The sequence below is a fragment of the Eurypyga helias genome, unplaced genomic scaffold (assembly GCF_000690775.1).
Source record: "Eurypyga helias isolate BGI_N326 unplaced genomic scaffold, ASM69077v1 scaffold32765, whole genome shotgun sequence".
Classification (NCBI taxonomy): domain Eukaryota; kingdom Metazoa; phylum Chordata; class Aves; order Eurypygiformes; family Eurypygidae; genus Eurypyga; species Eurypyga helias.
Window position 1 is genome coordinate 111 of NW_010251383.1, and position 11,489 is coordinate 11,599.

The 11,489-nt window shown below is 46.9% G+C and overlaps 1 protein-coding gene across 1 annotated transcript; it reads left to right on the plus strand.

The window, feature by feature from the left end:
• Positions 1 to 241: 241 nt before the first annotated feature.
• On the plus strand, positions 242 to 11,252 carry ELP3 (elongator acetyltransferase complex subunit 3; the record flags this gene model as incomplete). The annotated part of the gene is made up of 6 exons (XM_010152017.1): positions 242 to 341; positions 1,458 to 1,596; positions 3,212 to 3,282; positions 6,357 to 6,420; positions 8,953 to 9,021; positions 11,098 to 11,252. Coding segments are annotated over 6 exons (598 nt in total), but the record flags the coding sequence as incomplete, so codon positions are not given.
• Between the last annotated feature and the right edge of the window lie 237 nt (positions 11,253 to 11,489).

Below are 11,489 nucleotides of genomic sequence, written 5' to 3' on the forward strand. Positions count from 1 at the left end.
GGCAGTGGGGCAGTGCTTTCCTACCCCCCCCGGCCCTGGGAATGCTGGGGGAGAAGGAGGGACTGTGGGGCTGGGATTTGCCGCCTTCCGCGGCCTTGTCCGTGTGTTACGGGGCGCAGTGGTTGAATTCCCGCTGCAGGAAACCCTGAAAAGGGACCGCCGAGCAGCCGCGGCCCGGTTGTCACAAGCGATGAGAAAGCGGTGGCTGTACCCGTCATGTGCTGGTTTGTTCTTCTTTCAGGGGAGCTCAGCCGCGCTGAGCTGATGATGATGACGATAGCTGACATCATCAAGCAATTAATTGAGGCTCATGAGGAAGGAAAAGATGTGAATCTGAACAAGTAAGTCACGCTGGGATGGTCCAACAGTGCCCTGTCCAACCTCCCACGTTCAGGCTTTATTTTGAAACGTCTTACAGTCAGGGGCTACTGCCATTTCTCCTCATTAAAAAAATGCCACCAAGATTTGTGAATTCCGGGGTGATTTGCTGCATCGTTGGCAACGCTCAGGAGTACAAAAATGGGTTGTATTGGTGAAAAACTCATAACAAACTTGCCTTTTCGTGTTTGCACCTGTGTTCTTCCTCCAGTAGCCCCAAAGTCAGTTCCATCAGGGAAAGGAGAGATTAATTTACGGATAAGCTTTAAATCAAATTTTCTTAGCAGTATGTTATAAATGAAGTGGTTGTTTACAGAAAGATCTTCCTTCTTTACATATATGGAATAATAAAACGTGGATTTCTCCCACTGTTTCCATTTCATTGAGATGACATAATAGCAAACTTTTTGCTGATGCTGGAAATTAGTGACGTGAATGTGAAGTAACTGCAGACTGTATGTAGGGGTTAATTGCGTGGAAGACTTATGAAAAGAATTCGGTCACTGAAAATTGATGAGCAGAGTCTGTGGGCAGCCTTGACAGTGTTTTGATAAAACCCTGTCTAGAAGAAGAATATACAGAAACTAAAAACATTGACAGTGGCTGCACATCAACTTTATTTGGAATTTATTTTCTGTATCTTAATACGCAGTGCAGCTGTTATAGGGAATAACTGTACACTCTTTAAATAAGTTACCTGGAAAGGCAAAGTGGGAGAACCTGTAGTGACAGGAGAAGAGGTAATGGGTTTAAATGGAAAGAGGGAGATGGAGGTGGGACATCAGGAAGAAATTCTTTTTGCAGAGGGTGGGGAGGCCCTGGGACAGGTTGCCCAGAGAAGCTGTGGATGCCCCATCCCTGGGAGTGTCCAAGGCCAGGCTGGATGAGGCTTGGAGCAACCTGGTCTAGTGGAAGGTGTCCCTGCCCATGGCAGGGGGTGGCACTGGGGGACTTTAAGGTCCCTTCCAACCCAAACCATCCTGGAATTCTGTGATAACCTGCCTAGATCTCCTTGTAATGCAGTAGCAGTGTACGCAAATCTGACTGGAATGGTCAATTTGAGGCATTTGTGCTTTCAGGCTGAAAACCAAGACATCAGCGAAGTACGGACTTGCGGCGCAGCCACGTTTGGTTGACATCATCGCTGCTGTTCCACCTCAGTACCGCAAGGTGCTGGTGCCAAAGCTGAAGGCCAAGCCTATCAGAACTGCTAGTGGGGTAATGTACATCATCCTCTTCATCCACCATCATCCCCCCTGCTATCATCAATAAATTATATTGGGTTATTTTCAGAGACCAGGACACTGGATGTCCAGAAGCTTCATGATATGTGCGCTCTAGGTCAGTAGTTCAGGCTGAAAGCAGGACGAGAGGTGGAGATAACATTCAGCTGTATGTTTTTAAACTTCCCTACGCTATATGGAGTGTGCCTAAAATCAGGTTAACAGAAAACATCCAAACAAAGCATAAACCAAAATCCCAGGAAGTGTTAAAATTTTATAACCTTAAAAAAAAAAAAAAAACCAAACAAAACCACACAAAAAACCCACCCTAAAAACCCCTAAATTTCTTTAATTTCTTCTTTTTGGCTATAAAATATTTCATTAAACTCTTACTCATACCAGGGTTACTAAAAGCTGGAAATGAGGCGTTCAAAGTTGCTTGCCCCAAAATTAGTGGACAGTAGAAAATCCTGGTGTGTCTGTCTCTTCTTCTCTCTGGTCCTTTTCAAAAGAGAACATGGCATCTTACACTGTGCTTGCGTTTAGTGTGTGAAAAGCTGCCTGAGATCTGCCTGGGAAACAAGGGCTTTGCTCAGTTAGGTGGAGGGAGGAAGCTGGTTTTACCATCTTTGGTTTATATCTCTTTGTTCTTTTCATCTCTCTCCTGTTTTCATCTTCCAGGTGGTGTTTGATATGGTTGGTGGCACACTCTCACCTTGCCCTTTTAGATTGTGTTAGAAACGCAGAATCTTTAGGTTGGAAAAGACCCTACAGCCCATCCAGTCCAACCGTTACCCCAGCACTGCCCAGCCCCCCACTAACCATGTCCCTGAGCCCCACACCCACACAGCTCTGAAACACCTCCCGGTGTGGTGATTCCCCCCTCCCTGGGCAGCCCCTTCCAACCCTGACAGCCCTTTCCGGGAAGGGATTTCCCTGATATCCATCCTAAACCTCCCCTGGCACAACTTGAGGCCATTTCCTCTTGTCCCATCGCTTGTCCCTTGGGAGAAGAGACCGACCCCCCTCTCTGCACCCCCCTTTCAGGGAGCTGTAGGGAGTGATAAGGTCTCCCTGAGCCTCCTCTTCTCCAGGCTGAACCCCCCAGCCCCCTCAGCCGCTCCTCACAGGAATTGTGCTCCAGCCCCTTCCCCAGCTCCGTTCCCTTCTCCGCACACGCTCCAGCCCCTCAGGGTCTTTCTTGCCATGAGGGGCCCAAACTGACCCTGGGATTCGAGGTGCAGCCTCCCCAGTGCCCAGCACAGGGGGACGATCCCTGCCCTGATGCTCCCAGGGAATGCCTGAATGTCCACCTGTATCTTTTCACCAGGGTGATTAATCAGATTTGGCGTAAGACACCTGATTCTTTATAATAGATTATTTTGAATTGTGAACATCTTAAATGATAAGATTCCTGTTTCTTGCTATATTTGGTATCTCCCCCAAGAGTTAACGCACAGATACTCCAGGTGGCAGACTAAGCAGAAAACATCTTTAAATAGTCTCTCGCAGATGCACGTGTGTACGTAGCCTTCCAAGATGCACTTTATTTTTAGTAACATCAAAGCAATTACTGCAATTTTTCTCCTCTCTGACTTTGCTTCCTACAGATTGCTGTGGTGGCTGTGATGTGTAAACCGCACAGGTGCCCACACATTAACTTCACAGGCAACATATGTGTGTAAGTATGACGGCTCGGATGACCTACGGGGACTGTTTTCCACTCTGTCCCTATAAATCTGGTGTTGCAGTCGCCAAGGGGGCTGTTGTTCTGTTTACATTTGGTATTGCAGTAGCACTGTGTTGGGACAAGCATCCTTGCTGCACGAGCTCGGAGTTGCAGAGTGCTGATACCTGCACGTTACACTTAAAAACCCATACTCTTCAGTTTCTCTTCATGCAGCACACCTCTTTCTTTTATGGGCCAGAGCCTGCTCACCTGTAGTATAATCCTGCTTTCCTGAATGTAGTGACCAGGGTATTACATTAAGGATGGAATGTAAGTTGTATTACCTCGTCAGGGTGTGCAGGTGTGTTGTGCATAGGGCTGGGTATGTAGGCAGGCTGTCACGGAACGGTTTGGGTTGGAAGGGACCTTAAAGATCGTCTAGTTCCAACCCCCCTGCCATGGGTAGGTTGGAGAAGACTGTTACAGAAAGGAAACGGGGCTCAGTCTGAAAATTTGAGAACTGCTGAACTGAGACCCACCTGAGGAGGTGCAGGTGGTGTCTGCAAAGCCTCGCTGGGTGCAACAGTCTGGCTCTGGAGCAGAACGAGAGCACAGATGGCTGGGAAGGCCTCTGGCTGCCAAGAGTTGCGGGAATAACTTCTGAATTGTATTGTAATTGAGAAAAAAATAAAGTCTCTGGGGGGACCTTATTGCAGCCTTCCAAGACCTGAAGGGGCTACAAGGAAGCTGGGGGGGGCTTTTTACAAGGGCAGGGAGTGACCGGACAAGGGGTAATGGGTTTAAATTGAAAGTGGGGAGGGTTAGATTGGATATCGGGAAGGAATTCTTCCTGTAGAGGGTGGGGAGGCACTGGGATAGGTTGCCCAGAGAAGCTGTGGATGCCCCATCCCTGGAAGTGTCCAAGGCCAGGCTGGATGAGGCTTGGAGCAACCTGGTCTAGTGGAAGGTGTCCCTGCCCATGGCAGGGGGGTTGGAACTGGATGATCTTTCAGGTCCCTCCAACCCCAAACCGTTCTGTGATTCTATAACAAAACCCAAGATGGGTTTACCTTGAAGTATGTTACCTTTAAGAGTCTGTGCACCCGAAATATCATCTGCTTTTTTTATTCCAACCATATCAGTCCATCTCTTGCAAAACGTAGCTTTTCTTTCCCGCCTTGTCACTCCCGAGGCATCCGAGTATTTCACTACCAGCTGCCTAACACCGAGTGTGCTGGCTCCACTCTTGTTTTTCCCCTGAGCAGTTACTCTGTCAGAGATGTTCCAGGTAATTACATATCTGAAATGTCTTCAGTGGGATTGCACAACTTTTGCCAGTGAATTAATTTGGCCACAGTAATTTGGTAATTAATTTTATAATGGTGACAGATGACTCTGGCTGAGTTTGCAGGGCAGGCAGTGAGGAAACTAATCAATTATGCTGTGAACTGAACGTGTCTGATTTGATAGAGGTGGCATTATCTTAGCCTGTGCCTTTGAGATCCGCGCCGCAAGTAACAAAACACTGACGGCTCTATTACCGCGTCTGTCGGAGGTGCTCACTGCCTGCAGCTAACGTGGAGTCGTCAACCCTCCTGTCTCAGGTCATCTTTGAGCACAGAATGACTGTAGGTCGGTCGTTAATCCCACAGGCCTCTAAAGAAAGCCGAGCACCATCCAGAAGGCATTTATATTCCTTTTAATTACTATGGCCGTGCGCTGTTCCTCTCCTGGCTGGCAGTCGCGCTGTGATAGCTCCAACTCTGCTGTGTTGCAGAATAAGAGTTTCAGACAAGCCTCTCGATGCGGAAGGTGTTGTTTAATACCACGAGTAGAGGGACTGTGTTCTTCTGAAGCAGTCATATAACGCTGTTTTCATTACACAGCATGTTCCTAAGTTCAGAAAACAAATGTAAATGAGCTTTCTCACCATCAAGATATTCCCATTCTATAAAGTTCTGGAAAAGAAATGCAGGTTGTGTAACAGGATGTCTCTATTTTGCATCTTTCCATGCCAAACAGCAGTCATATTTTACATGGAATGAGACAGTGTTTTTGTTAGAGTGGTGGAAAATGAAATTGCTTGTGACTGCAAATTACTTTTTAAAATCTAATGATCTGTGCTTAACTATTTGGGACCTACAAGTAAGCTGGAGGGGAACTTCCTGTAGTGGCAGGACAAGGGGTAACGGGTTTAAATGGGAAGAGAGAGATTGAGATGGGACATCAGGAAGAAATTCTTCCTGGAGAGGGTGGGGAGCACTGGGACAGGTTGCCCAGAGAAGCTGTGGATGGCCCATCCCTGGAAGTGTCCAAGGCCAGGCTGGATGAGGCTTGGAGCAACCTGGTCTATTGGAAGGTGTCCCTGCCCATGGCAGGGGGTGGGACTGGGGTGGGCCTCGGCATCTCTTCCAACCCAAACCGATCTGGGATTCTATGAACTATCGCTCCCAAACTGTATGGCAGCTCCCTAAAATAACATCATGTTCCAGAAATATCTTCACAGTACATTTTGCTTCTCCTGAGTCTTACCAAGTTGTTTTTTGCGGATGCAGCCATTTGACAGGTCTGAACTGTTCTTTGACATCCCGTTCTCATTAACACGAAACAGCGGTTTTGCACTCTGTACTTGGCATTTGTAAGCACACACAGTTCCTCTCTGTTACTGGGTATCACACAATCGCTCTCTCCAGCACGTGCATTTGGCTCTGTGCCTGTATTTACAGCGGGTGGTGAAGAAACACTGGAATTTGTTCATTCACCCCATGCTTTGAGCTGACCAGGCACGAGGCAGCTTTAGTCTGGAAGCTGTAGAGCAGCATTAAGTGCTTGAGCTGCTAAGGCATTCCTTCTGTGGGTTTGTTTTCACCTGTCTGAGAACTCCCGAATGCCAGGAGAGCGGTTGGCATGTTGCTGTGGTCAGGCTGTCTGGAATTTGTATTCCCCCGTGTTTCTGGTGGGAGGTGGGGTGCTTAGAGCAGCGTTCGCTCAGCCTGTACCCTCTTGTGTACCCTTAACCCCAGACAGATGAAGTCATTGCGATTGTAAGAGTTTGATGCCTGTTGTCTGTCTTTTAATGTTTGCAGATACTGCCCAGGTGGACCTGATTCTGATTTTGAATATTCAACACAGTCTTACACCGGATATGAGGTATTAAACTCTGTCTGCTGTAACGCGTTGCCTGTAAACATGTAAACGTGGCTTAGGCTGCTCTTTGGTTTTGCAAACTCACCCGTATTGCAAAAATTAAAAAAGCAGCCTTCATAAGCTGTGCGACCTAAAGCAGCTCAACTACAGGACTGGAAAATCTTAAGAATCATGGAATTGTTTGAGTTGGAAAAGACCTTTAAGATCATCAAGCCCAACTGTTACCCCAGCACTGCCCAGCCCCCACTAACCATGTCCCTGAGCCCCACAGCCACACGGCTCTGAAACCCCTCCCGGGGTGGGGACTCCCCCCGCCCTGGGCAGCCCCTTCCAACCCTGACAGCCCTTTCCGGGAAGGAATTTCCCCAATATCCAACCTAAACCTCCCCTGGCACAACTTGAGGCCGTTTCCTCTTGTCCCATCCCTTGTCCCTTGGGAGAAGCGACCGACCCCCCTCTCTGCACCCCCCTTTCAGGGAGCTGGAGTGAGCGATAAGGTCTCCCTGAGCCTCCTCTTCTCCAGGCTGAACCCCCCAGCTCCCTCAGCCGCTCCTCACAGGAATTGTGCTCCAGCCCCTTCCCCAGCTCCGTTCCCTTCTCCGCACACGCTCCAGCCCCTCAGGGTCTTTCTTGCCATGAGGGGCCCAAACTGACCCCGGGATTCGAGGTGCAGCCTCCCCAGTGCCCAGCACAGGGGGACGATCCCTGCCCTGGTCCTTCTTAACCTTAATTATTGTAGCAGTTGTTGCTCTCTCCTCACCTCGCTGCTGTTCCTGCTGTTACACGTGTAATGTGCTGTCAAGCAGAGCGAGCAGCGTGTGATTCTGAGCGGGGCGAGTGCCGCGTCATGGCTGCACCCCGTGACGTGCTGCTGTGGGAGCTGCTGTTACTGTGCATCTCCAGCTGTGGAAGGCGATGAGAGAGTAAGAGCAGTTGGAGGTGACTTTGCTCTCTCCCCTGGGACACTGCTGCATGCAGCGAGTTGAAATCAATGCTAGCGGTGATTCCTACAGCAGTCATCAATCCGCATCAACATCCTAACTAAACAGTCCCGCAGGAACAGAGAGTTTTATCTGTGGCTCCATGTGGGTTTAAGGGAAAGGTACACAGCGGGCAGAGCCAGACTCCTTTTCAGTGCTGCCCAGTGGGAAAATGAGAGGCAACAGACATGAGTGGGAATATTGGAAATTGTGCTTTAATGTAAGAAAAGGCTATTTTGACGTGACAGTCATCAAACACTTGAGTTAGGGATGCAGAGAGGTTTTGGGATTTCTGTCCTATAAAATAGTCATTGACTGGACACAGCCCCTGAGCATCCTCTCCTAACTGGACCTGCTTTCAGTTCTGTCCAGTCTACAGGACCCTGTGGATCCACAAAGGTCAAGCTTTGGAAAAAAGACCATTATTTACCCGTTAGGTCCTCTGAAATGACATCTGTTCCCTTACGTGCTGTATCTATATGCCCCATCCCTGGAAGTGTCCAAGGCCAGGCTGGATGAGGCTTGGAGCAACCTGGTCTAGTGGAAGGTGTCCCTGCCCATGGCAGGGGGTGGGACTGGGTGAGCTTTGAGGTCCTTTCCCACCCAAACTGTTCCATGACTCTGTGATTCTATCTGCAGTGCTAGCTCACTAAATATATATAACCAAAATAACACTTTGCTGTCATCTGCTGGAAGTTTAATAGCAGAAGATCTTTTTGTGACTGAATTATTGTGACTGATTTTTCCGAAAAGAGCTTGTAGCTATTGTACAGATACAAAATAGTAAAATGAGGTAAAATACAAATGGGATTAATTTGGTAAACAGTGATTCAGCATCCTTTTAGTATGGATTTTGTCTGTTAACCATTTTTCAGTAGTTTCAAACTTGTCCCATTAGTGCAAAGTAGGAAAATCCTGTGTATATTTATATTGCTTTATAGTTCATGTTGTTTGGGTATGTTGTGTTCATTTGTTTAATACTAACAGCATGTGGGAGTTCTGCATGATTTAAAGAGTCCTCATCCTCTAGAGCTTTTAATATAGCAGCTATGAAATACCAAATAAACCCAGGATGCACAAGATACTTGAAAACCTTCTCTTAGAGTATTATTAATAGGCTTACATCAGCTAGTAATATAAAAAGTAAGTTATTAGGGATTTCAAGTGAAAGAATATGTTTAGAGGAAAGAATATTTGAAGTTTAGGTTGAGTTCTAGAGGCCATTTCTTGGAGAACTGTTGTGACAGCGAAGAAAAAGCAAAATGAGCAGATTCCGTATCTGCTTCTTTATGCATCCTGCCCTAAATGCCCTAAAAACATGAAAAATTGGGTCATTCTCTTTATGTTATGTTACTGTCTAAGGATAAGAAGATGTGTTAAAGAGCCAAATTTAAATTTTTGGTTGGTTGGATTTTTTGTTGCGAGTTTGAAGACTACAGGGTCCCATCAGGATTTGAAGACTTCAGCATTTTGGTGCTAAACATTGTCTTTTATTGTTTTTCACTATGTTTTTTTCTAAAAAAGTTCACAAAATGAATCTTCTTGTGTTTTTTAGCCAACTTCTATGAGGGCCATTCGGGCTAGGTATGACCCTTACCTCCAGACAAGACACAGAGTGGAACAGGTACAGTTTTACAGTGAAAGGGGAATGCGATGTGATTGTGATTACAATAACGATAATGCTTTTAATTGCCTGAACTGGTGGGCTGAAAGGGTTGTGATCAGCAGCACCAAGTCCAGTTGGAGACCAGTCTCTAGTGGTACAACCAAACTCTCAGTCCTGGAGCCAGTAGTGTTTAACCGTGCTGTCAGTGACCTGGATGTTGGGACAGAGCATGCTGTCGGCACGTCTGTAGGTGATACGGAACTGGGAGGAGTGGATGATACACCAGAGGATCATGCTGCCGTTCAGAGAGACCTGGGCAGGCTGGAGAAACGGGCTGGCAGGAACCTCTTGAAGTTCAACAAGGGGAAATGCCAAGTCCTGCTCCTGGGGAGGGACGACTCCAGGCACCAGTACATACTGGGGTTTGAGCGGGGAAGCAGCTTGTCAGACAAGGACCCAGTGGACACCGAGTTCACCAAAAGGAGCGTAGTGCCGTTGAGGCAAAGGTGACCGTCAGCCTCCTGTGCTGCATTAAGAGTCTTGCCAGCATGTCAAGGAAGGAGATCCTTTTCTCGCTTCAGCCCTACTGAGACTCCGCCTGAAGAACTGTGCCCAGATCAGGTCTGGCAAAAGGCCTCTAAGATGTTGAAGGGACTGAAGCATGTGAAGAGCTGCTGAGCGCATCCAGGCTGTTTCGGCTGGAGAAGAGAAGGCCTGGGGGGATCTTAGCAATGTGTATAAATAGCTGGTGGGAGGCTGTAGAGAAGATGGAGCCAGGCTCTTCTCGGTGGTGCCCAGTGACAGAACAGGACAGGACTCAGTGGGCACAAATTGAAATGTCAGAAATTCCATCTGAATATCAGGGAACAGTTTTTAATTGTGAGGGTGACCGAGCACATTCCCCAGACAGGTGGTGCAGTCTCATGAAATCCCAGAATGGTTTGGGTTGACAGGGACCTTAAAGCCCACCCAGTGCCACCCCCTGCCATGGGCAGGGACACCTTCCACTAGACCAGGTTGCTCCAAGCCTCATCCAGCCTGGCCTTGGACACTTCCAGGGATGGGGCATCCACAGCTTCTCTGGGCAACCTGTGCCAGTGCTCCCCACCCTCTCTGGGAAGTCTCCATCCTGCAAGATACTCAGAGCTCTGAACAAACTGCTGTAGCTGATGCTGCTTGGAGGAGAGAGACTGGGCTAGATGCCCTCTGGAGTCCCTGCCAACCTCGACTTTCATGATTCTATTATTCTATGTCAGTCTGGCTTGATCCCCATAGATTAATTATTTTTAAACTTTTAATTGTCATTTCGATTAGGTAAATGACATGTTTTGAACCTCTTAAGATCTCCTCTGTTCTGAACAATATCTGATTACTGATAGGAGACCCTATTGCAACAAAATTGTATTGAATTTTTTGTGGTGGTTCCTTGTTCTTGGTAATGACTTACATGGAGAATTTAGCATGGAAGAAGTGGCTTTCCTACCAAAACGATTTCATTTGTGGGGTCTTCACTGGGGAGTTAGATGAGCTGAAGAGTTTCTCAATCCTGTTTTGCTTTGATTGGATTACTGTTTATCTCCAAATCCATTGGAAAATTCTACATGGATCCAAATCCATTGGAAAATCATAGAATCACAGAATGGTTTGGAAGGGACTTTAAAGATCATCTAGTTCCAACCTCCACGGGGGGGATTCTCCAAAGATTCAGTCTGGTCCTTTTCTCCTACAAGTTTTTAAGGCAAATTGGTTCTACATGGATTGAGACAGACACAAGGAAACTTTTCCTGCTGGCCATACTTAAGCTACCTTCAAACCGGAACGAGTGTGACTCCATCGGCAAGATGCTGCTTTGCCAAGAAAACCTGTTACTCTGGGCTCGATATCTGTGCTGTGTTCTTGGAGTAGAAAAATCACTTTTGAGGGTTTTTTGGGAGGGTGGATTGTAAGAAATCTATACAAAAGTATTAATGATTTGTCATTTGTAAAAGATGAGACAATTGAAGGAGGAAATGCAGTGTAGGAGCAGGGTTTTCAGAAAAGTCCTTTAGATAAGTCCCTGATCAGGAATTTTTTCCCGATGCTTTTAATTCACAGCTGAAGCAGTTGGGCCACAGCGTGGATAAAGTAGAGTTCATTGTCATGGGTGGAACATTCATGTCCCTGCCTGAAGACTACAGAGATTACTTCATCCGAAACCTTCACGATGCCTTATCGGGTCACACTTCCAATAACGTAGCAGAGGCCATCAAGTAAGTGTCTTGGTTTTCCTTTGTGTAACTGTTTAAAAGTGGCCTTTAACTGGTGTTAAGAAGTGAAAATACTGAAGACAAAAATTCAGGACTCTTTTTTTTTTTTTTTTTTTTTTTTTTAAATGTTCATCCAAATATGTAGTTAGACACGGGATATTTAGAGCTCATCCCGCAGCGTTGCTCCGTAGCATCAGCAGAAGGTCGGACTGTGGTTCATCTAATCTGTCTTGGAGGAAA